The sequence below is a fragment of the Polistes dominula genome, unplaced genomic scaffold, assembly GCF_049000335.1.
Source record: "Polistes dominula isolate Pdom_NZ unplaced genomic scaffold, Pdom_raw_medaka contig_31, whole genome shotgun sequence".
NCBI lineage: Eukaryota > Metazoa > Arthropoda > Insecta > Hymenoptera > Vespidae > Polistes > Polistes dominula.
Window position 1 is genome coordinate 7,862,228 of NW_028300925.1, and position 26,548 is coordinate 7,888,775.

General features: G+C 31.7%; 4 protein-coding genes across 8 annotated transcripts in view; 2 read left to right on the forward strand and 2 right to left on the reverse strand.

Annotated features, from left to right (window-relative positions):
* Ca-alpha1T (Ca[2+]-channel protein alpha[[1]] subunit T) overlaps window positions 1–17,785 on the forward strand; it is a 73,132-nt gene extending 55,347 nt beyond the window's left edge. For all 4 annotated transcript variants that reach the window (XM_089171145.1, XM_089171148.1, XM_089171147.1 and 1 more), the window contains 19 exons: window positions 2,613–2,768; window positions 3,564–3,698; window positions 3,875–4,168; window positions 4,637–4,791; window positions 4,970–5,116; window positions 5,493–5,658; window positions 6,056–6,402; window positions 6,792–6,984; window positions 7,254–7,403; window positions 7,557–7,937; window positions 8,529–8,721; window positions 8,824–9,085; window positions 9,415–9,545; window positions 9,627–9,776; window positions 9,917–10,209; window positions 10,295–10,565; window positions 10,785–11,047; window positions 11,133–11,439; window positions 11,517–17,785. In XM_089171145.1, coding sequence (XP_089027271.1) covers window positions 2,613–2,768; window positions 3,564–3,698; window positions 3,875–4,168; window positions 4,637–4,791; window positions 4,970–5,116; window positions 5,493–5,658; window positions 6,056–6,402; window positions 6,792–6,984; window positions 7,254–7,403; window positions 7,557–7,937; window positions 8,529–8,721; window positions 8,824–9,085; window positions 9,415–9,545; window positions 9,627–9,776; window positions 9,917–10,209; window positions 10,295–10,565; window positions 10,785–11,047; window positions 11,133–11,439; window positions 11,517–12,148 — 4,626 coding nt within the window. In that variant the 3' untranslated portion in view covers window positions 12,149–17,785. The remainder of the gene's footprint in view (window positions 1–2,612; window positions 2,769–3,563; window positions 3,699–3,874; window positions 4,169–4,636; window positions 4,792–4,969; window positions 5,117–5,492; window positions 5,659–6,055; window positions 6,403–6,791; window positions 6,985–7,253; window positions 7,404–7,556; window positions 7,938–8,528; window positions 8,722–8,823; window positions 9,086–9,414; window positions 9,546–9,626; window positions 9,777–9,916; window positions 10,210–10,294; window positions 10,566–10,784; window positions 11,048–11,132; window positions 11,440–11,516) is intronic.
* Window positions 17,355–26,209, reverse strand: LOC107073264 (tetratricopeptide repeat protein 39C). Of its 2 annotated transcripts, XM_089171153.1 has the most exons (12): window positions 25,248–26,209; window positions 24,620–24,757; window positions 24,341–24,542; window positions 23,904–24,111; window positions 23,346–23,546; window positions 23,091–23,259; window positions 22,534–22,732; window positions 21,998–22,458; window positions 21,844–21,921; window positions 19,080–19,247; window positions 18,924–19,016; window positions 17,355–18,696 (listed from the first exon to the last, which is right to left on the reverse strand). In XM_089171153.1, exons 1-12 carry the CDS (start codon window positions 25,410–25,412, stop codon window positions 18,583–18,585), a joined length of 2,196 nt encoding a protein of 731 aa, XP_089027279.1. In that variant the 5' UTR covers window positions 25,413–26,209; the 3' UTR covers window positions 17,355–18,582. The 2 variants fall into 2 exon arrangements, with proteins under 2 accessions (XP_089027279.1, XP_015189317.2); XM_015333831.2 differs by lacking the exons at window positions 17,355–18,696; window positions 18,924–19,016; window positions 19,080–19,247 and having other exon boundaries at window positions 21,133–21,921; window positions 25,248–25,557; window positions 25,689–26,204.
* Window positions 19,253–20,586, reverse strand: LOC149033019 (SUN domain-containing protein 1-like). Its single transcript, XM_089171165.1, has 4 exons — window positions 20,339–20,586; window positions 20,119–20,248; window positions 19,916–20,047; window positions 19,253–19,819 (listed from the first exon to the last, which is right to left on the reverse strand). The coding sequence occupies exons 1-4, from the start codon at window positions 20,438–20,440 to the stop codon at window positions 19,656–19,658; spliced, it is 528 nt and encodes a 175-aa protein (XP_089027291.1). The 5' UTR covers window positions 20,441–20,586; the 3' UTR covers window positions 19,253–19,655.
* Window positions 26,162–26,548, forward strand: part of stet (stem cell tumor) — a 341,302-nt gene continuing 340,915 nt past the window's right edge. The window contains exon 1 of the mRNA XM_089171157.1: window positions 26,162–26,283. The gene's annotated coding sequence lies outside the window, so the exon portion shown is untranslated. The remainder of the gene's footprint in view (window positions 26,284–26,548) is intronic.

Below are 26,548 nucleotides of genomic sequence, written 5' to 3' on the forward strand. Positions count from 1 at the left end.
TCTAGATAATTTTTTTTAATCTATTTTTCTTCTTATTCTATTACTACTTCTACTTCTTCTCTACTTCTTCTTCTAACTTCTTTTCTCCCTGTTATAAACTAAATATATTTAATAGTATTTACATATATTTATATATACACATATACAAAAAAATACCTGTATATATACATATATATACAATACCCAAACACATTATTATTATGATTATTATTATTGTTATTATACGGTTTAAATTTGTATAAAAAAAATGATTTATTTTTATTTTTATTATTATTGTTATTATTTAAATTATTATTATGTTTATAATTGCTATTCTATCGATTATTCTTAGTACATTCATTGACCGCACATCTTACTCTCGCTTTTCTTCTATTTCTATTTCTATATCTATATCTATATCTATATCTATATCTATATCTATATCTATATCTATATCTATATCTACATCTATATCTATATCTATATATCTATTCCTATTTCTATTTCTCTGTTCTTTCATCTGTAATTCACATCTATCTGAGATTTTTCCGCATTTCTTTTTTCTCTTGCTTTCCTATCTTACTTTCTCTTTCTCTCATTTTAATCTATCTTTGTCTTTGATCATATTACGTATCCTTGCCTCTTATCTAAACTATTTGCTTTCGCGGTAATGAACCATTTATTCATTATGAATGAATTTTTTCATCAAAATACCACGAATTTCTCTCCTATTGGTTTAATCAATTGACAAATTGAAAAACAAATTGATAAAAAACAAAAAATTTGTTACTCGTAATATCTTTCTATGTTTCACAAGATCCAATTACGTGTTCATTAGATTAACGTTATAGTTAAGAAAAATAATTAAAAAAAGGAAGAAGAAAAAAAGCAAGCAGCAGTCTTTCCTGAAGCTTTTGAATCCTTTTTTTTCGTTTGTAGTGAAATTGTTCTCTTCGTATGCGGGACGACTAAATCACAAGAGAAAAAAAAATAAAAGAAAAAAAAACAAGAAGGAAGAACAAAAATATAATACTTTCGTCCGACCACATGAAAAAGCTTTTGTATCGTTTTAAGTATATGAACTACTCGTAAAAAGTTTGAGAAGCTGAAAGCTAACGTACAACGGATGAAAAAGAGAAAGAGAGAGAGGGAGAGAGAGAGAGAGAGAGAATGAGAACGGGTGAATATTCGTGAAATTTTATTTTTTCCGCTCACGATGTTCCTAGGAAAAAAACCTAAAAAAAGAAGGTGCATTTTATTTGGTATCACGAAAAGAAAAATCCGTGGAGTTGCTTATTAAAAGTGCACCCCATTCTTGTTCCACGGATTAATACGAATACAAATTCTTTTTTATTTGTTAAAATTTTTTTTTTGTATTATGTGTGTGTGTGTGTTTATGTCAAATTGGAATTAAAAATTCGATTCGAACTTGGAGAAATGCGGAAAAGAGGCAAAGAAAAAAAGAAAAAGAAAGCAAAGTTTATGAAATATTTTCAATGCACACAATCCAACTTATTACAAGGTTTGATATTTGGAAGAGAGAAAGAGAGAAAAAAGAAAAAAGGAAGAAGAAGAATAAAGATAAAAAATAAAGTAAAAAAAAACACACACACACATAGAAAGCAATTTATTCGTTTTTTCATCAGTTATCACGTGTCAAGAATAAAAATTCGAACGAATGATTCTTGTAAGGAATAAAAAGAAAAAATCTACATAGGGGTATTTTACGTAGAACTTTTGAATGCAAGGAAACGATATAACATAAGGTAAGTAGATGATATACGGAATGTGAAAGAAACGACCAATCTAAATATGAAACAAAGAGAGAGGGTTTTGCCTTGCTTTGTTTGCTTGACGATACTGTGGTGATTGTGGTTACAGTGGAACAGAGGAAATGAAGGGAGGATGGGGTGGGTGGAGGTGGAGGTGGAAGAAGAAAACAAGGATAAACGAAAATCTCATAAAGAATGTTCACGTATATACGTTATAATATACAAACGTATACACACACATACACACGCACACAATATATATACACGTAAATATGTATATGTATATATATATGTAGAGAGAAAGAGAGAAATTCGTGGTACGCGATTGCTTTCAGCATGTATATATATGCTGAAAAGGAGACGATATCGATTGGCAATACGTTTTTGTAACCGAGGCCAGATATGGAAATATGAACGTGTCAGGCCGGTTCCAAAAATTTAAAACAAATTTCTCCATCGTCCTTGGCCCCGATTGTTCAAAATGACGAATGAAGCTTTTCGGTGCTTTTCAATAGTACTTTGGCATCCGATACGCTGATTATCTTCTTCTTCTTTACATTCCCTCCTTTTCCATGCTAGTTGAGAAGTCGGTCGTACGATTAAATCGGGACGCACGGATATTGGTGATGTGGATATTGTTGTGATGAAAAACGCATAGTAAAGGAAAAAGATATGGAGAAAATTATTTGATTAGATTATTGAATGAAAATATGGCCAAAAGTTGTTGATTTCGTCTTAGCCAATCGATAATGTCATCCAAAATGATCAATGAAATTTTCCTATTCGAATTAATGATTTTTCAAATTTTGTCCATTCTATTTTTTGTTTTCTTTTTTTTTTGGGTTGATCCATTTTAAATAGATATTAACGCAAGAAGATTGGAACGTGGTACTTTTCAATGGTATGCAGAAAACATCTCATTGGGCTGCCCTGTACTTCGTAGCACTGATGACATTTGGAAATTACGTACTGTTCAATCTTCTAGTCGCCATTCTAGTGGAAGGTTTCTCATCCGAGGTGAGCCTCATCGATTATTGATATGAATGATAATCGAAAGAAAGGGAAAGTATTATATATTAATATTTAATTTCAATCTTTCGAAATTCTGTTAATATTCTAACGAGGAAGGCAACTTTAGGATATACAACCAACCCTTAACATTTAATCGCGATTTTAACCGCGCAAACCCTTTTAACGATCGATTTGACGATAAAACAAAACACCGTAAAAGTAGACACGTTCAAACCAACCCCCCTATCCTTCCATGTTGCTACGAGGATATTCAACCGTAAGAAGTAGGTAAAGCTATCTAAGGATCGGCCAATGTATTCATTCCATGTACACATATATATATATATATATATGTATCAACCTACCCACGTTCTTACGTCGCGTGGCAAACTTTACGCTCTCATGATAATGCGACATTACGCCATTGGCATCGAAAAACCTTATCGTGTTCTCTTACTCTTGAAGTCTTTCTAAAGAAAATTAATAGACTGGAACCGTTTCGTTATATCGCTTACGAAATTACACCGTTGATTTTAATTTCTGTTTAATAAATGTGAACAAAGTTTGAGACGTGATTTCTTTCTATCTTCTTATTATTATTATTATTATTATTATTATTATTATTATTATTATTATTATTATTATTATATTTATTTCACATTTTATTCTGATTCTTCTTTTTCTTTTATTTTTTTATTCCTTTTTTTATTACGAAATTTCTAAACACCTACGCGTAACACCTATCTATAAAGGTTAAAGGGTTTTTTTGATCGTTTCTTTATTATCGTCATGCATTTACAGAGAAACGAAAGGAGAGAACGAGAACAAAGAGAGATGGCAAAATTGGCAGCAAAAGAAGCAGGAATGGGTAGCGAGGAAGGATCATCAAGGGTTTCGAGATCACATTCGATTACCGACAGTGACACGTATACACAGGTACGTTATATTAAAAAATATCAAAACCCACAATTCGTAAGAATTTTGCTGTAATACATGTGCATGATCCAAATAAAACTTTTGATATCTTTTCCCTATTCCACATTATCAATTCAAATAAAATAAATGATGCAAAAGTATATTGTAAAAAAGATGAATTTTGTTTGTTCGTATAGGAAAGAAAAAATTCTTGGCAAAGTGCCGAAGAACTTAGGAAATACAAGGACAACAGTTGTAGGGAAAAACAGAACAGCAGTTGGAGGCAACGTATAGACGAGCCTAAGTGTAATATTCAAAAGGAAAACAAAATGATGAGTGGCGTTGGTCAACCACCGATAATAACACATACAGCGGCCACTCCTCAAGACTCACCAAACACAACACTCGACGTTGGTTACAGAGACCTTAATTATCGTGCGGTTTTTCCACCGGCTGCCACCCTTTCCTTTGAGTCGATAGACCGGACCGGTGTATGTACTCGATCATAGTCAATCTAATTTGTAAACTTTCAATACGCTTTTTAACTTTCTCTCGTGAATATGTTCCTGTACGTGTACCAACATCATCCTCGACAATTCTGTTTGGCCCGAGGCTGATCATTTTCTCGTTAACTACTTTCCTTTCGCATTACGCACCGTATGTGTATCCGATTTAAAATTCGAAAATCTTAAAATTTCATTTGAATTCATAATTTATTCAAAAAATTTATAAATATATAATACTGGAATAATTATTTGTACGATTTATTTTTCATTATATTCATTAATTCTTATAATATTTAATAATGATGTTATTAATTTTTAGAATATGTTCTTTTTTAATTTTTTTACCCATTTGATCAATCCATTATCATAATTAATTCGGTAGATAGATATAAACATATATGTATGTATTTTTATTTAAAGATCGAAGATTTTAATAACGATATTGATTTTCAGAGTCAATGTAGTATACCATCAGGATTATTAAAGTTACCAGACAATGGTGGTAGCAAGTTTTCAACGAACAATTTTATGGCCGGACAATTTCCCAGACGAATAAGCCTAGTAACCGCGGTGGTAAATCCTTCCTCGAGAGAATTCTCAAGCTCCAGGTAAAATAATATTGGTGATTGTTTCGATTCAGTTGATTATCCTTCCCCCTCTCCTATTTGGATTAATTTCCCCGTATATATATATATATATATATATATATATATATATATATGTATATATGTATGATATATATGTATATATCTCTTTGTATTATTATTCCTCTACGTATTATCTCAGTCCACCGAGAATACATAGAGGATACTCCTGGCGTTTGTCTCGGCCATCTTTGCGAAGAAAACGTTGGTCCCAAAGCGACGAGGAACAAGCCAGTCGAACGATCGTTTTGAACAATGGCAGAAGTGCCTTTGGCGGTTCCAATTACACGTGAGTACGGAAAAAGAGTAGTAGTAGTAGTAGTAGTAGTAGTAGTAGTTTGCTGACTATTATATAGTTCTCGGTTAGGTCTCGTAAAAGCTTTTTATACCTACTCAAGCTTCGTTGTCTTGTCTTATTCGTTGAGAGTTGTCTCTTTGTCCTACCTACCGTTCTTTCTTTCTTTCTTTCTTTCCTTCCTTCCTTCCTTCCTTCCTGCCTTCCTTCCTTTCTTTTTCATCCCTTCATTTCTTTTTTTTACTCCGTCTTGTTGATTCATTCAATTAACGAGGCCCTGTGTCTCACGAGAGGCTTTTATTGAGATCACTCGAACGAACTCCCTCATTTTCTTTTATTTCTTTTCTTTTTTTTCTTCTTCTTTTTTCAGCTTCAACGGTGGTTATTTGCATGGCTCGATAAGAAACGACACGCAATGCGACGCGCCCAATAATCGAACGACCGTCCTAACGAGCAATAATCGCAGCCTCAGCCCTAACAATTCCATCGAAAGCCGCGATTCATCGATGCGCCGTTATACGGCCACGCCTAATCAGGCATGTAAAAGAAAAAAAAGAATGAAAAAAAAAATAAAACATTCTATACCGATGTAATCGATATCAGACACTATACCTATCTTTTATTTTTTCACTTCAAACATTTTTTATTTGTTAATCATAGAGTAGCTTTCAGAAAAAATACTTTTTTTCCATCCGATAGGAACACCAACCCTATTTTGGTGTCATATAAAAATTGACATTCAATTGACAATTTTTGAATACGCGTTGAATTTAATTCAAATAAAAAATTTTGATATTTAACCAATTTGCATCACAGTTACACATAATATGACACCATAAAAAAAAGTTATAAAATGTGTCATCTATTGAAATCATATTTTGACAATTAACAAAAATAATGTTCATTAAAATAATTGTATATGTTTGAAACTAGATGCGATGGATCGGGGAACTCTCACGAAGAAATTCTTTAAGGGGATACGAAAACGTTCATGGTACGGGTAGAAAGAGCATGGTGTCGGATGATATGCCGGCACCATGCTCGACGCCTCGTACGATAAATAATTTGTCGATGGAAACCGGAACACTGCCGAGAATAAAGCCTCTTCCTGATCAGGATGACGATCATTCGCGTACCGACGATCAAACACCTCCTTCAAATGGCCACGGTAGTGCCAGCAGCGTTGAAAGAATCAAAAAAATTTTTATGTTCTTCGAACCTAAGGGTTGTCTCAAAGAACGTGACGATTATGCGCTTTATATATTTTCGCCTAACAACAGGTTCGAATAAAATTTTTCTCTTGCTATCTTATTTTTTTGTTTTTGTTAACTGTTACACTTAGATAATTAAAATAAATAAACAATAATTAAATAATAATTAATTTTTTTTTATTATAATACAATAATTTATATTATAATTTATATTATTTAATTTATATATAATATAAATTATTGCACAATATTATATAAATTATAATATAAATTATTATAATAATATATAATAATTTATATATTATTATATATTATATATTAATTATATATTAATATTTTATATATTATATATTAATATAAATGTAAATTATTATAATAATTTATATTATAATTTATATAATATTGTAATTATTTGAAAATAATATTATAATTATTATTGTATTAATAATTTTTGATAGATTTCGTGCATTCTGCCGTTGGTTCGTCGAACAAAAATGGTTCGATAACGCGGTATTATTCTTTATTGGTTTGAATTGCATCACTTTGGCGATGGAAAGACCAAATATACCTTCGCACAGTCGTGAGAGATTATTCCTCTTGACTGCCAATTATATCTTCACAGCTGTATTTGCCGTAGAAATGTTTATCAAGGTAATTTGACAATTACGATTTATGAATCATTGAAAAATAATATTTCGTTTGAATTATTGACCCTTACTACTTCTACGTCATGCACGACTCGATATCACATTTTTTACGTCAACTTTAATATCGAACTAGACTTGATATTTTTACAAAATAATTTTTAAAATAATTTAAAACGTTTAAATATAAAATTAACGAGTGCAAAGGGTTAATAGTTTTTTTTTTATATTATTTAAATATTATATCTCGATAATATTTGTTTGATTTTGATTTAGGTCGTAGCAACGGGGATGCTTTATGGTTCGGACGCTTATTTCACGTCAGGCTGGAATATCATGGATGGATCCTTAGTTATAATATCTATCGTCGATTTAATGATGTCATTAATTTCTTCCAGTAGTCCAAGAATATTTGGTATCTTGAGGGTACGTGTTTTATTTTTTATTTTTGTATTAAATTTTTCTTTCATTTTTTTTTTCTTCAAAATATCGTCGTAGTAAAAAAAGTTTTAATCATCATCTTTATTATTATTATTATGTTTATATTTAACAAATATAAATTTTGATTATTTTTAACAGGTTTTTCGTTTGTTGAGATCGTTGAGGCCATTGCGAGTAATCAATCGCGCTCCTGGATTAAAGTTGGTCGTCCAAACTTTATTGTCGTCTTTACGACCAATCGGCAATATTGTTCTGATATGTTGTACCTTTTTCGTGATATTCGGAATTTTGGGTGTTCAACTGTTCAAGGGTGCGTTTTTTTATTGCGACGGTCCCGATATCAAAAATGTTCGCAATAAAACGGATTGTCTTGCGGATAAGCGTAACGTATGGCTCAACAGGAAATATAATTTTGATGATCTCGGTAAGGCGCTTATGTCTTTGTTCGTTTTGTCATCCCGAGATGGTTGGGTCAACATCATGTATACCGGATTGGATGCGGTTGGTGTGGATCAACAGGTAACAACTTCTTCGATCGATAGATATACTCTACATCTGTTATGTATTTCTTATCTGCAGTATAGTTATGTATACTGTAAATGTATTTAATATGGAACAACATCCAATATCAAACATTGTGTAATATCGAGTAAACAACGTAACTTATTCAAAATTATGTAATACATTAATTATTTTACATGCATCATTTTTTTTCTTTTTACTTTATACTATTTTATTGAATAAATGTACACTAAAGGAAATATAATATATATATTATAAGATATATTATATATATATATATATATATATATAATATGATGTATATTATAATATATATAACAACAAATATTTTGTATGTAAAAATTATTAACAAAGAAACAAAAAAACAAGTAATTTTTAGAATGATCTGATTTTTTATTTTGTAAAGAAAATAATCGTGTTGTAATATTTAAACTTATTTGAAATTAATATTCATAGTTTGACAACGTGTATAATAAAATATCTCTACGTTTGGTAAAAGTTTCAAATTATGTTTTCCATATTAAATTTAATTACCTTAAATAATAGATATATAAATGGTGTCATATTAATATTTGAATTTGATTCCAGCCGATCGAGAATTATTCGGAATGGCGTTTATTATATTTTATTGCATTCATCCTTCTGGTTGGATTCTTCGTTTTGAACATGTTCGTTGGTGTCGTCGTTGAAAACTTTCATAGATGTCGAGAGGAACAAGAAAAAGAGGAACGTGTTAGAAGGGCGATGAAAAGGGCTCAACAAATGGAAAAGAAACGACGAAGTTGGTCCAATGAAAAAAACAAAAATCAATAATTTTGATATAATTTTGTTCATTTTATTTAATAAACCAACGTTTTTCGTATTGTTTTCTTATTTTTTTTAGAAATGCACGAGCCACCATATTACACGAATTATTCGAAAACACGACTATTCATTCACAATGTCGTAACATCGAAATATTTCGATTTGGCAATAGCAGCTGTAATTGGTTTGAACGTTGTAACGATGGCAATGGAATTTTACATGATGCCAAAAGCTCTAACTTACGCCCTTAAAATATTTAATTACTTTTTCACCGCCGTATTCATCCTGGAATCGCTCATGAAATTGTTGGCCCTTGGTATACATCTTTATTTGAAGGACAAGTACGAGCTCATATATCTCTTATCATTAAAGTATTCTTTATCTTTCTGTAAAACACTTCTAATTCTATATATATATATATATATATATATATATATATATATATATATACACATACACATATATATTTTTATAAATAAAACTTTTAATCTCTATTTCGTATCATAAAAACTTTGAATCATTAAACTTGCCATTTATTCTTTCTCTCTCTCTCTTCTCTCTTCTCTTTCTTTTTTTCTATCTTCTCTTCCTACTTCCATTAAATTATATTACCATTAGATCTTCTTGATTTATATATCTCATAAAAAAAAAATATCTTTTATGTCTGTAGATGGAACCAATTGGACGTAGGGATCGTTATATTATCAGTAGTCGGCATCGTTTTGGAAGAAGTCGAGTCAAAGATTATACCCATCAATCCAACCATCATTCGCGTTATGCGAGTACTTCGTATAGCCAGAGGTAAGTTGTCATGAAAATAAAAAAATAACAAATGTATCTAATTTAAATGGTTACGATGAATAAAATGATCTATGTTTTCAGTTTTGAAACTGTTAAAAATGGCCAAAGGTATACGCGCCCTCTTGGACACGGTAATGCAGGCGTTACCGCAAGTTGGCAACTTGGGTTTGCTATTTTTCTTACTGTTCTTTATATTCGCGGCCCTTGGAGTAGAACTGTTTGGTCGATTAGGTAAATACTTTGTTTTATTATTATTGTTGACGAATTTGTTTTTTTTTTTATTTTTTTTGTAAATTTTGTAATTTATTTTTTGACGATTATTATGACTATTCAAGTGTTGTATAAGATAATAAAATAATTAAAAATTGTAGAATGCAGTGACGAAACACCTTGTCAAGGACTCGGTGAACACGCACACTTCAGTAATTTTGGTATGGCCTTCCTTACTCTCTTTCGAGTAGCAACAGGTGATAATTGGAATGGAATAATGAAGGATACGCTTAGAGACGATTGCGATGAATCTACCGATTGCGTGAAAAATTGCTGCGTAAGCACTATCATAGCGCCTATATTTTTCGTCATTTTTGTACTAATGGCGCAATTCGTTCTCGTCAATGTGGTAGTCGCGGTTTTGATGAAACACCTAGAAGAGAGTCATAAACAGGTACGTGTTTTCAAAAAATTCATTTTATATTTGGAATATTGTAGAATCAATGAGGGGGATTAATTAAAATGATTTATCATTTTAGATGGAAGATGAATTGGATATGGAAAATCAATTGGAAAGAGAATTGGCTGCGGAACGAGAGGAACTTCTTGAGGTTGAGGAAGAAGAAGAAGAGGGTGGTGGTATGCTTGAAAGACGAATCGTTGGGGATGAAGTTGACGAGGATGATGAAAGAGAATTCGATTCGATAATAGGAACCAGAGAGAAGATAATTGTTAGACCTGGTCTTGCCAAGGTTCGTTCCTTGCCGGCCAATTTTATTTATAATCCACCAAAGGAAAGAAGTTTCGATGGTAAGTTTAAATAATAAAATTTCATCTCGTATACGAGTTTCGAATTTTATTCGTTATTTATTAGATTGATTTTAATTGTTATAAAATAAAAAATAGTAGTATTTTTAAATATAAAAAAATTAAGTGGTGTAAATTAATTTGACTTACAAATGATTCATTTGACTTTATTCAGTAAATAATATTAATGCTATTATTATAATAAATGTTATTTTTTGTTAGATACTTCGGTAACAATAAATGTGAAAGAAAGACGTCGTAGTTCATGTTTCCGCTCGTTTCCAAGACCGTCCAAGTTTAAATCGAAGCGCCGTCAGACCTTCCATTCGAGTAATCAACGAAGGTCCTTGTTACCAATGCACTTCGAGGTCACCGAGGTCTTTGAAAAACCAGTATGCAATTTGAGCGTACCGCGAATCATTCCTCATCGTATTTACGAGATGGAAAGTCAGGAAGTTATACCTCAGGAGAGTCAATATCTGCGAGTAAGTAATAAAACACATATAAAAAATCATATGTGTGTTCAAATTGTATAAATAATACGATAAAATATTTATTTAAAATATAAAGGTAACGAGCAATAACAAAGAGAACAAGTCGTTCCTATGCGTAAGCAGACCAATGGCAAGTTCCTCACCAGTTACACCAAGTGGTTCAACGTCAACCCTGACCACCGGTTTGAGATATCAAAACGAACGTTATTTGTTACCGACAGCCGAGATTTATCCATCCAAGGCAAGTTTCGCACATAAAATCTCGACCGATAGTCAGTCGCAATCAGAGATAAGTGGTCCTAGTGTTGCTACAGGAAGTAGTACGAGAACTGGAAGCAATGCTAGCGAGTATACTAAGAGTATTCGAACGAAAAAGATTGAAGGTAAGTTGATCCTTTTTTTCTATAACAAAAAATAGTATCCAAACTTCTTAATTTTGTCTATATTTCTCGTATTTTAGGAACTAACAATGGTGAAAATAATGGAAGATTGTCGAAGGATAATAAAGAAAAGCAACAACAACAACGGGTGAGTCAAACGGAAGAAGAGGATCTCGACGTGCAATCGGTGATTAACGAAAGAAGGCCGTCCAGGCTTAAAAGTGCAACTTCATCCGGTACGTCAACTACCGGTACGAGTGACCAGTGTGCACAAATCGTTAGGGTCGAAAGTTTTGCTCACATTTATGCGGCCGAGGAATTACTGGACGAGTTGCCGGACGAAAGTTCGGCGTTTGAAAATGTCAGCGAAAGTGGTACAACAAGCGGAAGTATCAACGAGAGTGGTACTATGAGTGGTAGTGATGTTAGTCGTAGTATTAGCGGCCTCGTACAGGTGGTCGAGTGTACTACTTGTCCTGCTATGAGTACGGACGTTAGAATATATGTCGATGACACCGATTCAATCAGCAGCAGCGGACATTTTGGAAGAACTTTTGCTGAGGATGATGATGACAATGACGATGATGACGACGAGACACCTGATATCACTATGTCGATTTCAGTGCCGGTCGATGAACAAGTAGAAAATGATAACGTTGAAAATATAAAAAATGATACACCACCATTGGCTGGACCTTCCGATCCCTCTTAATAACTAACATTGCTGCCGTGATTTTATTCACGACTAGGATGAAGTATTTAGTATAATCGACGGCGTCTATAATGATGGGCTCTATAAGAAAGACTGTAGTGCATGACAATATAGTCGTTATATTCTAGTCACTTTGCCGCCGTTTTAACATGCCAAAGAAAAACAAAAGAATATAGAAGAGGGCGGGGGTGGGGAATAAAGGGGGACAATATGGGTACGAAATAAAATAAGAGGGATTATCGAATCTCTTATTTAAATGAGTTTTAGAAAAAAAAATAAATATTCATCGTTCAAGTGTGGTGACCAGTAGAGAATAATATATTAGAAGAAAGAGAAAAAAGATGTTATATTTTCATCTCAATCTCGTAATAATCTCGATTTGAGTTATCGAACTCGTATTATTATCCGAGGCTAAGAATAATACTAAAAGGGTGAGGTGGTTAGTAGTCGCTGTATTTTTGGGACTGTTCGATCAACTTTTCGATCAATTATTTTCTCTCTTAATCTTTTATATTCGATTCCTTGTCTCGTAGTTTTATTATATTTAACAAAATTATTCTTTTATTGTAAAAATCGTGAGCCATCATTATCATCGTTTAATACTTTTTTACGTATGAGATAATTTACTTTCCCCTTTGAAAATTTTTGGACATGTTTTATCTATTATCTCTCTCTTACACACACAAACACACGTTAGAATGAAACATTCAAAGGAATCGAACGAAAAGTTGATTGATCAGGTCGAATTGAAATCGGCAACTCTAACTTTCTTTTCCTAAGTACTATGATATCTCGTTTAAACAAAATTTCCACACGCAGAAAAAAACTTACACAGTAAAAAAAAAAGGATGAGGGGTGACATACACAACACGTATAACGCACTGAAAACTTATGACAATCTCTTATTGCCAGCGGTATCGAAACTCGGTTCCCGCTAATGAAGCGTCATGGAAGTCATATTCGTAGGAATTGGTAGGTCAAGAAAAATAAAAAAAAAGAAGAAAAAGATGATTCTTAAGATGAAGAAAAAGAAGAAGTAGAAGAAAAATAGAAGAAAATAGAAGAAAAAAAATGAAGAAAAAATAATTGAAAATAATAAATAATTTAGTGAATTTGTAGAAATCTCTTAGGTAGATTTAAAAATCGAGTCTACTGCGGACAAAAATTAACAATTTATCGGACCACACTTCCTCGCCTTTCCTTTTTACTCGCGTTTATCGCCATCAGGAGTCGTAGAATGAAAATGATTAGAAACAATTATTATTATTGTTGAACGTGAGTTGCAAATTGACAGAGAAAAAAAAAAGAAACAAAAAATATAAAACCAAGAAAAAAAATATGACGATCGCAATAAATGTTATTTCGAAAAATGGGGGACGAGTTTTAATAATCATTCTTCGTTTAGGAACAAAAAAAATGAAAAGAACTTCTTCGTTGGCTTTTCACTCTCAGCGATAACACGTTCGATCTAGTCAAATGCATTTAGATATTTAAAAAGAAAAAAAATGATATAAGAAAAAAAAATGGAAAAAAAAGGAAAAGTTTCATTCGAATATATATTATATATATGTACATACATACACGCATATTAAATATATTCATTCATACGTACTTTAGATAAATAAACTAGCGTCTATCCCTCCTGTGGCGAATCACGAGTGAAATCGTTCGATCCTCTTCGTTTAGTTCTCTTCGTTTATCTCTTTTTCTATCCTAGAACATTCTTCTCGTTGACATCTGTGATATACTTTAAATCGTAGTGTATTTCCTATAACGACTAGCAGCAAACATCGGCAAACGAACGGGTAAAACTTTATAATAGGGACATCACATAGACAAAATAGGAAAAAATGTAAGAAATAATATTAAAGTGAAAATGAAAACAAAAAGAATAAAAAAACAGAATAAACGCATACGTCGGATAAGAAGAAAATCATAGAAAGGAATGGCGGTGAGGAAAGAGAGTAGAACACAGAATTTGTTTTTCTCGATATTATGAAAAAGACTTGAACAAAATGGCGGATGAAAAATCCGGTGTTTCGAGGTAGAACAATATGAAAAGAAATTTAACAAAAAAATAAATAATAATAATAGATATCTTCTCTCAATTGTACATACATACATTTTACGAAATATTCTATACTCTTAACGTTTGGTGCGATTTATTTTGATACTATCACGTGCGATATTATTTAAACTATTGTCGGAGTAAAAATCAATGATATAAATAAATTAACAAAATGAAGTAAGGAGAAAAGAAAACTAAAGTAATAAATTTCTATGCATTTTGACTAAAAACTTTGAACATAACTTTCGTACTATGGTGATTAAATGATGGTACTCTTATAGATACAATAATTATAACAATCATACATATACTCGCGTATTACAAAACAAAGATTAGTATTGCACAATTGATTTTTCAACAAATTTAAATCGAACGTACTGTTTACGATCAAATTTATTCATTAATTGTTCATTAATCTTTCGAATTTTTATGATAAATTTAACTATTGTTTTTTTATTTCATTTCTTTTTTATATAAATAATATTAATTTTGTTAATGAAAAAAAAAATGGTTTTTTGAGACAAATCACTTGCGATGCCAATTTTACAATAGAATTCGATCAGGAGGGGTTGATTTGTTGCTAAAATATATATATATATATATTACGCCAAAACATAATATACCATTTTTATAGAGCAGTTAATTTCCTACAAAAATTTGTATTGCGCATTTTTTAATAGTCATTTATTGTCGAGTTATAAAATTCATAAACAAAAATGAAATTTGTCTTAAAATAACCAAACTTAAATCTTCAATATCATTCAAATGGTGAGGTTTACGGAAGAAATATAAGATACCTTTTTTGTAGAGCATTAAATTTCCTATAAAATTCTTCTAGAACATTTTTCTATACAATCAATTAATGATGAGGTATGAATTTTATTCTATTGGACTGAGAAAAAAAATAAAAAAACTGCGATGCGGAGGATCTTCTTATTACAATTAAGAGCTCATATTTGGTGAGAATTTTTTTAAGGTGTCTAGCAACCCATTTTTCTGTGTTACTTGTAAAAAAAAACTAATTGATTTTTTTGACCCACCCTAATATATGTATACACATACACACATGAACACGTAATGCAAACATATAGCTAAAAAATAAAAATTAAAAAAAAACAAGAAAGTAATAATGAAAAGAGAAAAGTAGTCAAAATTTGAAAGTGCCGTACGATGTAATCGCTTGTGGAAAAGTAACTATGTGACTATGTAAGTCAAATATACATATGTATGTATGTATGTATGTATGTATGTATGTATGTATGTATGTATGTATGTATGTATGTATGTATGTATGTATATTTACTTACTTACTTAAGTTTTTTAGACAGCAAGAAAAAAAGTTGTGTGCTTAGTATGCGTGTGATTTGTCGGTTATTGAAATAATATATTCCAAAAAAAAAAATATGTTTTACCCTGTTCAAAATGTCTGATGGGCTACGCTTCAGTCGTTTTTTCAAACGGTATGCTATAGCCACGATGACGAAGTCAATTAGCGCGTATTTTCTATGTACAAAATGACAAATTATAGATGAGATAGAAAGAAGAGAAAAAAATCGAGAGAGAGATCGAGAATCAGGTGTTTACTGGCCGTACTAGTTCTAACCTCTATTCAAAAAAAATGATTAAAGGGTTATATGAACGTTAGAATAGTGTATCAAAATTGTGTAATCATTTTTCTTGTAATAAAAAATTTCTTTTTAGTGTATATTTCTAAATCATGCATTGTGTACAATTTGTAAACATTTTTCAAGAGTAGAACATATACGGCCGGTTACCAAATTAGATTAGAAAAGAGGAGGAGGAAGAGAAGAAAAAAAAGAAGAAGAAGAAGAAAAAGGGAACGAGATAGAAATATCATTAAAAAAAGAAGAAATGAAAAAAATAGTGAAAATAAAATGGAATCAAGTACACTCACTCTAAAACCGAAACCGAGGTTCTCCCCTTGCACTCGGTATCAATTTCTAAAATGAGAAAAAAGTGACAAACAAATAAATAAACTAAATAAAAAAGAAAAGAAAAATAGTGAAAGAAGAAGAAGAAGATAAAAAGAAAATGTCTATTATTAAATCTTGAAGGGGTGCTTTTCTGAGACATTTTAATGGGGGGGATAAGGGGTTTAAATTTAAGACTCTCGTGTTTATCGATGTTCATTAGACGATTTGAACAGAGTATGTATTTAGATACTTATATACTCGTGTATTTCGAAATGCAGACGATGGTACGAACGCATGATGCGTTCTATTCTATTATTATTATTATTATTATTTAATTTTTTAAATATTTTGTTTAGAAAATTTTCTAATCACACACGTTTTGTACAATAGTGGGAAATAATCGAGTTTGGGTGTCCTTCGATGATCGCGATTTAAATCAACATAAACTCATACTTCTATATCTTTAGAATAACATTAAAAAATAATATTTAGGTCATGGTCAATTATTAAAATTCATTCATATTTTAAAAAATATTCAACAATTCTGATCGATAATATAACATTTTCAAACTTGTCATTAAAGTTAATAATCTCGAATGTCGAAGGTCTCTTTTCTTTTTCTTGAATGATCATTGTGTTAATATTTTGTCTTCATTTTTTTCCTTTTTTTCTTCTAAAGAAAATTCATTTTTAAAAGAAATATTTTCGTGTCCCTAATTCACGTTAAACTCGATAAAATCCCACCTTTTTTCCTTCTCGCAATACTCGACAAAGACAATCGAACATTTCTCGTGGGATTAGCTTAGGCGTTCTCGGTGTTTTTCACGTTTTCACGAGAACGTACAAAGAATAATTAATGCAAATTAAAAAAAAAACAAATAAACAAAAATAAAAAAATTTAAAGAGAATGAAGATGAAAATAAAATAAAGTAAAATATAAAGTAAAATAAAATAAAATAATTAAATAAGATAATAATATTATGTTCGTACCACCGTTGGCGTCATTATCGTTTCTCTGGCACCACGACCGAGTCTCGATAGCTCGATAGCATTTAATTAGGCGACTGACCTCCGAATTATAGTTATTCTAGTCGCACTGTGGATTCATAAACGAGATAAGAAACCGATAACATTCAATACGACGAACGGGAAAACCATCGGGGGGTAGGGGAGTTTTAATTGTAAATGTTTTATCGTCAACAAAAAAAATGGTTACGGTAGGAAAGAAAACAAAATTAAAAGGGAATGATAGAAAGAATGAAATGCAACCAAAAAAAAAAGTAAAGAAAAAAGAAACATAGACAAAAATTATGCAAAAAAAAAAAATAAAAAAGAGAAACGTAACGATGTTTAAAAAAAATCTTCTTCGCCGCGTGCCTCTCGAGTCTGTTCTTCGCCCGTAGAGAAGGCAGTGCGTAATCGTCGAACTATTAAAAGTGTCTAAGCAACAACAACAACAACAAAAACAACAACAACAAATAACAACAAATTACAAAAAATGATTAAACAAATAATAAATTAAATGAAAAAAAATGTAAAAAAAAACTATATATATATATGAAAAACAAAAGAAGTAGAAAAAGAAGATAAACATGAAGAAGAAGATCAAGATGAAGATGAAGATCAAGATGAAGATGAAGATGAAGATGGAGAAAAATAAAGAAAAAGTCACAGGCCGTCACCGTAGGCCGGTAAAATATGTCGTGCTATTTTAATTACAGTACAGGTTAAAATAAAAATGAAATAAAAAAAGAAAAAATTCACAAAAAAAAGAAGAAGAAGTAAAAAAAAAAAAATATATTACGTGTAGTCCTGTAGGGCTGCCAATAAAGAAGCGTCCTTTCTTGTTTGCCTGATTGATTCAATAATAATATACGCGTTTATCTATGTATGCGAATAAGTTCGTATAAGTTCGTGTATTTAACTTATTTCCATACATACATAAATGCTTATATCAAAGTTACAAATGTTTGTGAATGTTCTGTGCACGCGTGTATGCGTATATCTGTGAGCGTTAGTCGTGAAAGAAGACGATGATAATAATGATGATGATGATTATAATAATGATCTAGCATGGTTCTTTGGCCTTGGTTTGAAATTCAAAAAAGTTAGAAGAAAAGAGAGAGAGAGAGAGAATGTTTATGAGAGCAAATGAATAAATATGTACGTGTCTGTGTGAGTGAAAAATAAAAATCGTGGTATCGAGAGGGTGCGTTAATTGCGTAGAAGGATACTAAAATATGTACAAATGTAATAAATTAAAAACGACGATTACGTTGAATCAAAATTCTCATCGTGTGTCTTTTGTTTGTTTGTTTGTCTTTATTTTATATTATCTTATCTTATTATCAAAATTCAATTTCTATATTCGTATACGTATATATATATAATATTTAAGTATAAATTAAAAATATATAATAGATTAACTTAATTTATTGCCTAAGAGTACCGTGAACTCGTATCCTATAAACGCAGGTGTAGTCGCGATTGCCATTATTCGAATGTATCTTCACTTCTACGATCTCGTATGCTTTCTTTGCTTTATTCTAAAAAGAAATGACCATTGTTTATCATACTCAATCATATCCGTCATCTTATTTACAAATGACGTCTAATTGAATATGTTGTCGTTACTAATGACACCTAGTTTACGTCAAACTATTTTAATCAAAACATATTTTTAAATATTTTTCCCCCTTTTCCAAATTTAAAAATAAAATATAAAAATTATGATTTATATCGTTGGATAAAGAGATGTTAAAAATCAATTTACTTGGACTTCAAAATACTGTATGGAATGACCGGTATTGTCATAGGTAAATTCGCCAAATAAGAAACTATTCGTATCTTCTAAGCATTCCAAGCCCTAAAATAAAAATAGAGAATCGTTAAAATCGAAAATAGTTAAAAAACGAAAGATACGTTTTACCCAAACAGAAAATTCTTTAGGAGCAGTAGTTGTCTCGCCGGTTGGTGATATAGAAGGAGAAATGTGCTCGAGGCTAACACCGGATATGTACACTGGTCCTAGTAGTTGTATAACAACGGTCCCACTGGAACCCTTGAAAGCCCAACATTCTCCTGGAAGGACACCTATCTGGTGCATACGAAATCAAGAAGCCGTCACAAGGTAAGAGTGTATACACAACGTAATGAACACACACAGAAAAACATTCATATAATATATACATTCAAAACATTTCATTCATATTTTTACTGTTTTAAGTGACTTGGTTGTTTGCTATGATACAAAGAAAAAATTGCCGGAAGAACAACAATTAGTAATGCCGAAGATTGTTAGCTAATTGTAAGATAAATCTTTTTATGTACATTTTCATTCTTCAATTGAAATTTTAATAGAGTTTAAATGTTCTATTTATTTGATTAAATCTAATAAAATGAAAATATAAAGCGTACTTTTATAAGACCAATATTAATGATAATATTTTTGATATTAAATAAGTGAATAATCGAAAGGAATGTCATTGATAATTTAGAGTCATTATTATTGATCGTGTAAAGTATACTTAAGAAAAGAAATAATTGCAGCAACCTGTATCACAGCTCTTGGGGTATTATGTGGAGTACAAATGGGAATACCAAAAAGTGTCAAAACTGGAGAACCCACCGTATAGGTTTTGGTATCTCTTATGGAAAGTATAGAACCACCTATTAATATAAAAAATTATAGAATTTATCAATAAAATTATTAACTTAAAAATAGAGTTTTTTGTTTCGTTTGAAAGTTAAATAATTTTGAAGAACCTAAAGTTTCCAGAGCATAATCCGTCATTCCTGTTTTATCAGCGTCGTACGTTTGTAATTCGCTTTGAACCATTTTTCTCACACTTTCTGGTGAAAAAGCTTTTAACATATTTTGCGTATGTATGCCGATTCCTGTAGCAATGAAAGATAAAAAGTAATCGGAATAAACATTATTAATCATTTTTTCTCGTAATTTCGCGCACCTTTCTTACCCTCGGACACCTCGTCTCTTAATTTAAGAATGGCCTCCGATATCTTTGGTATAGCGACTCCAACTTCTTTAAGCCTGCTTTGTAAATTGTCGCGAGTCTCTAAGACATTTTTTACTTCCATCTCATTAAAATAAACAAAAAAGATAATAAATATTTTACTTAGAATTAAATGTTATTAAAATTGTCATCAAGATTATTGTTAATGTTCTACCGAAAGTGTATTTAAATGTCTTCGTAAGTTTCCCAAGTCAGATTTGATGACTTTCAAAGACGAACTTGCGGAATATTTATCACAAAGATGAGACACCGACATAGCTAATTTACGAAAAAGTTAAAAAATAAAGAAATTCTATGAAAAGTTTTTAAAAAGTGCCGTTTAATAAGTCGTTTACGTACCTAATAGTGAGGTTATGATAAAATAAGCAAGCGGTTTTATAAATTTTTGATACCAGGAAGGACGTAGGCAAGGATTCGCGACATTGGCTTGACAATTTCCTCCGTTGACACAGCAATAAGCGTTTCGAACGCTCATCTGATAGATACCATAATAATACTAATACAATAATAATAATAATAATAATAATAATAATAATAATAATAATAATAATAATAATAATAATAAATATTACATAATAAATAGCCGTTTCGTTGAATATTGTCAGAGATCGAGCGCAGTCATGGTGTTCCGCTAAACGTCATATGAAATATTGGTAAAAAAAAATAAGATACAATCGCTTGATCGAACATTTTTATAAATATAACCACGGTATATAATTTTCAATAATTTTCTGACATTTTGTAAATTATTAATTTTATTTAACACGTTGAATATGCCATTGGAGTCACCATCACCGGTGTTCAAAATTTTGTTTGTTCGTGTGATCACCGGTGATCGGTGAAACCAAGATTACTAGAAACACATATTTCGTGTAAATTCCAATGCATTTAGATCTTTCAATATTATATTATTATATTACAATGGTTTAAAGAAATTAATGCAGTATAGAACATAAGAAAATAGTTTTATTTATACATATAACACGTATGTACGCATATTGTATCTGTCATATTAAAACACTTGAAATAAAGGAAAAGTAAACCACAATATTTCACAACTTATTTGATACAATTTTTTTTGCCTTTGATTTTAAATATAAGATATTTAATATTTTTTGTTGGTAACATATTTTACAAAATCGGAAGTTACCAGTTGTGTCCTCCGGTAAGATAAATGCGTTGCACACGATTGCACGTTTAAACTCATATTATTTTAAATAATATTTCAATTTAATATTCAACATTTAATAATTAATTCGTGTTACGTTCGTGCCACGACCCAATCATGTAAAATAAACGTAGCATTCAACGTGTTAATATAAAGCTAATATTTCGGTGACCTCTCCTTCAAATGAGACACCCTATATCATATAGAGATTTATAATAGCCATACGCGTGGAACGCATACAATCATCGCTAGAACCATGCGAATATTAGCACATTCATTCATCTTTTGTTTTATCTATGTATAAAATATACATAAACGAGTGCTTGAATGAAATGAAATTTGAATTTTTTTTGTAAAGTAAAAATCGATTCGAAGCGCGCATTCACGCAGATCTAATTAATTCTAAAATTCGTATGCTTATATACTCTATGGATTGTTTACCTCGTATTTTGTCATCAGTTTAAATCTCTTAAGGCCGAATGTATACGTACGTTTAATCTACTTTCAAAATCGTAATCTCTATATTGAGTTTGGGCCCTTAGTAAGAAATTTTTCCCTTCCTCGATATTCTGAAACAACAAAATATTTCAAATGTTAATTAAATATTTAAATAGAGTATGTTAATTTTTGATTAAATATACTCACGTCATTGGTGCAAAGGCTACTACCGAGTTCATAAAGGGCAAACGCGCTGACGTGTTGATCAAACATATCCTTGTTCGGATTGCGACGTTTTAAACAACTTCTATAACTTCTGATAGACGCTTGTCTATCACCAAGATACAAGTAAGCTGCACCTTCGATCAAATCAGCCAAACCAACCATTGGTTCTTCCGAACGGTTGCCCTTACAATCTAACAAAATTCCTCGTAATGCTTCGATAGAACAAGATGGCATGGCGTTCCAAAGGTATAATAACTCGTAGACAAGTAATTTGTAGTATAAAATTGTGTAAACTCGACCTGTATCTTGATCAACCAATTTCGGTGCTCTTCGTAAAATAAAAAGGCCGAGTTGTGTTTCCTTCGTAGTATCGGCGACCAATTGAACAATTTTTCGATACATCGTCATCAATTCTTCAAATTTTCCGTTTGATCCGCAACATACTGAGAAAAAATTGTCAAACATTTATTTATAATCACAAGTTAACTATGACATTTGTAAAATATTGAAAAAATTACCTGCCGCCAAATAAGCGTAGAAACTTTTCGACCATCTAGACTGTTGCTGCAATTGAATCAAAGATCGATAAGCTTCTTCGTAACTCAAACGTATCAGGTGACACCAAGCAACCTCATGCAGACACAATAATCTCACTTCTCTTTGACTCGATGCATCCACGGCTTTGTCGTAAGCTTCAAGGGCGGCATTAACATTCGACTGTAACACACGTAAACATTATTATTCGTCAATAATTAATAGCGGTTCAATTTGATCTCATTGTCAGTGACAAACATTTCATCAATAATCACTTCAGTGACACGTTTTGACAACGAACAATGTTTAATTATAAATACCAACGTAAATCTGATGCAATACGCGTAACGTATAATAATTATAATGACAGAATACAAATACTAATCATTGAATGTCGATCAAAACATTGCTAATGAATAAAAATTAGGTTTCGATAAAATCGTGTACTGGTTAAGTGATTCTCAATGAGAAATGATTATCGATGAGGTAAGGGTGAACTTCGATAGTTTTTTAAAAGGGTCATTAAAAAAGAATCCATTACTTCGAGACGTTCCACTCGGCCTGCGAAGAAGAGAAAAAGGGCAGAATTCTGAAATTCCATGCGACATTCCTCGATTAATTGTTTCGCTGCATTAACACCCGCTTTTACGTTGGAACCATCGAGAGCGAAAAATGGTCGGACTATCGTGTGATACCAGAGAAGGGATAATCTGTAGGAAAAATTATTTACAAATTTGTATTTTTTATCTATAGCGGGTTAATGTTTTTTGATATAATTTTTGAATGTGTTACTCACGTTGCTAATGGTGCACGCATATCTTCACTGACACGAGCATACATGAGAGCCGTAAGACCAGCTCGTCGATCACCCTCGAAGCCCAAAAAATGAATTAGTTTTAACAGGGAAGGTGGTAAGAGGCTCACGCAAAGTTGATAAATCCCATAACCAAAGCTCACGGCTGACATCAATCGGGTCACTTCGGACGGTTCGATAAAACTAAAGAGAAATATTATTCGTTCGATCGTTATTGTTATTTAGAAAACAAAACAAAAAAACAGTTTTTCCTACAATATCTTATTCCTTGATTAAATGGGATAGTATTCGTGATTGTCGGTAAAGAAAATATTAAATATTCACAAAAATTGAAAAGAAAAAAACGAAACCTAAAGATGTGTTCTACAAAAAGTAGAAAAAAGACCGAGAGTGATTCGAGAAAAAATATGAAATGAAAAGAAAAAATTGATCGTAGAGTAAAAAAGCGGAATAGTGTTGAGTTAAAATTGTAATAACGTGATCGTCGAGTATAGTGTACAAAAAAGAAGGATAAATTTTGTAAGAATAAACAACAATTACGGTGTCTGTTGTTCGGACGTGATGCCAGTGATCGAGAAGAACATTGATAGGGAGCTTCGCAGACCTGATGGTGAGGTGATGGGGGTCGAGTTGCCAGGTGAACCATTGAAGGATGGAATCGACCATTCCGATGAACCTGGACTGTATGGACTTTGGAGGGAATAACAAGAACCATTTTTTCCTGGTATGCTACAGTTCGCCTCGAAATCTGTGAGAAATAAAATTTCCTATTGAAAAGGATTAATTAATTATTTATTGAAGAGGAAACGGGGGAGGAGGGAATACAAGCTCGTCTTTAACCTTTTCCTGTTTTTCAAAGGATTAATACGTAATGATTAAAAGAGCTCGCAAATAGGTCAAAATCGATCTGGTACCGTTATGCGAGTTCTCTCATACCGAGGCTCATAAATTAGTCGAATTGAAAATAATTTGTATACCCGATGGTACGTTGCCAAAGGTACGCCTATAAAGCTGCGATATTTGCACATACGTGTGCTGGTAAACACGCCAGGCTTTACGCAGCATCCAACCACCACGAACATAACCGGTTAGCTCTTGTTGGAGAAGTGTTAATATTGCTGAGCAAACTTGCGAATCCGCTAGTACTATCTGCCTCTCCAATTTGTCGATGTATTCCTTCTAACGATATCATATTATATTCATTAGCACAAAGATAATTAATTAAACCATTTATTTGATTATTTTCGAATACTCACAGAGCTTTCCTCTGCCTTAAATACTCTATTCTTCATAGATTTAAGCCAACCGATATCGTTCGCGCATTCCCTTTCCATGTCTCTCAACAATAGCATGGCTTGTTGCAGTTTATCATCCTCGAAGCTCATCAATGCATTCTGCAAATAAAACCAGTTCATTCTGGCCGTCTAACGCGACCTAAAATTGCATGCTAGAAAAATCGAGTTATTCGGTATTACTTGACCCAGTTTAGGGGCTTACTTTTACTGGTTCCTGGTCACGCGATTTTGATTATTAATCAAAGTTATAAAAGAATCATTTTTCTTTGTTGATATAGTATCATGATGTGGCAAATAATATCAAAAATAAAACAGTCGAGTTTACATCTGCATTAATTAAATGTTAATAAAATAAAAACGAACTCTGGGTATATATAGGGTATCATACATATATAGATGAACAAGAGAGAAGCCACCGCGTGCTTTTCTTGTCTCTTAGTTACGCGGGTTAATATAATAAAGCCTTTATATATATATCCGTTAATTCGATAAACTTAGAACGATCAATCTCGTACTTTCTTGAGTACCAAGTCTTTTTAAACATTTCAATATCTAGTAAATATAAAAATAAATCAAAAAATGCACTTACCATAAAAAGGACGAAACAACGACCCGCTTTAACGTGGAAACTATGAGGATGTCCAGTGAACAATGCCTCAGCTTCCTCCGTTTTGTTATTTAACAATAAAGATATCCCAGTTCTCGCGACACTCCATTCCGAAATTGTTGATCCTTTATTCTTATTTGATGCCATTCTCCCACTCTCTTTCTTTCTTTTCCTTGTTAGAAAAAGAAGAAGAAAAAGTAGCCCTTATCTAAGTTCACATTCGATCATCAGCCAACGTAATCTTCCTCTTTTGACGTCAAACACGTGTTCATCGTTCGTGTCAAACATTCCACTGTATCCGATCGAATGTAAAGAAAAATATAGATACGTTTTTGTAAAAATCAAAAATATTATTGTTGTAATCGTACTTGCTAAAGAAACGTGGGTTACGTTTTAACTGATGAAAATGAGGACAAAACTAACTTTTTATAAAATAAACGGTTCTTCTTCACGGATGTTACGTCGTTGTCAGGCGCGTTACACTCGTCGCGTCATCCTCATCCGGACAAGTATACTCGAAAAATGCTTGAGGATAAGTATTCGGTTGCAGTTTAAAGATATGCAAAAAACCAAGGTGGAAAAAAAAGTATGTCGTCTTTCGATAAGATAAGCTTGATAAATCGTTGGAAATTCAATGTTTCACTGACTCCTGTTGGAATGTTCCTTTTTCTGGTGTTGATAAGATTTAGCTTTAGATTTTTGTTTTTTATATTAATTTTTTTTTATTTATACAGCTTACAAGTGTTAAAATAATATTCTCGTGTTCTTTCAAACTTTATATTCCAATTTTGGATCAATTTTGTTTCAAGTTTTTATAGTATAGCGAATTTTTGTCAAAAAAGATGATTGAGTTACCACCGCAATCGTTCTCAGTCGGACCAACAATCGAAATCAAAAGAAAAAGAGAGTCAAATTTTCTACTGGGCGGGAGGACTAGCTTTCGTCGTGACGCGATGTGTAAACTAAACCCTCTGAGCGCAGTACTGCTGCCACCAACTTCTTCAGAATTCATATATAGGTGATTATTGATTTTATCCTAGAAATATTGCGACCTTGATAACGCCAACACGACAGGTTTTCGCTTTCGTTATTAATATTGTTGGATAATTTAAAATTTGTATTATTATTTAAATATAACATGCAAGAAATTAATGAATTTATTCAGGGAAAGTGATCAATAATGCACTCACGTTACTCTTTTACTTCTGGCTACTACATCTTCCATTATGTCACGTAAAAAGGGAACGATCGAATTTTTTCGCTATAGAAATATCAACAAACGA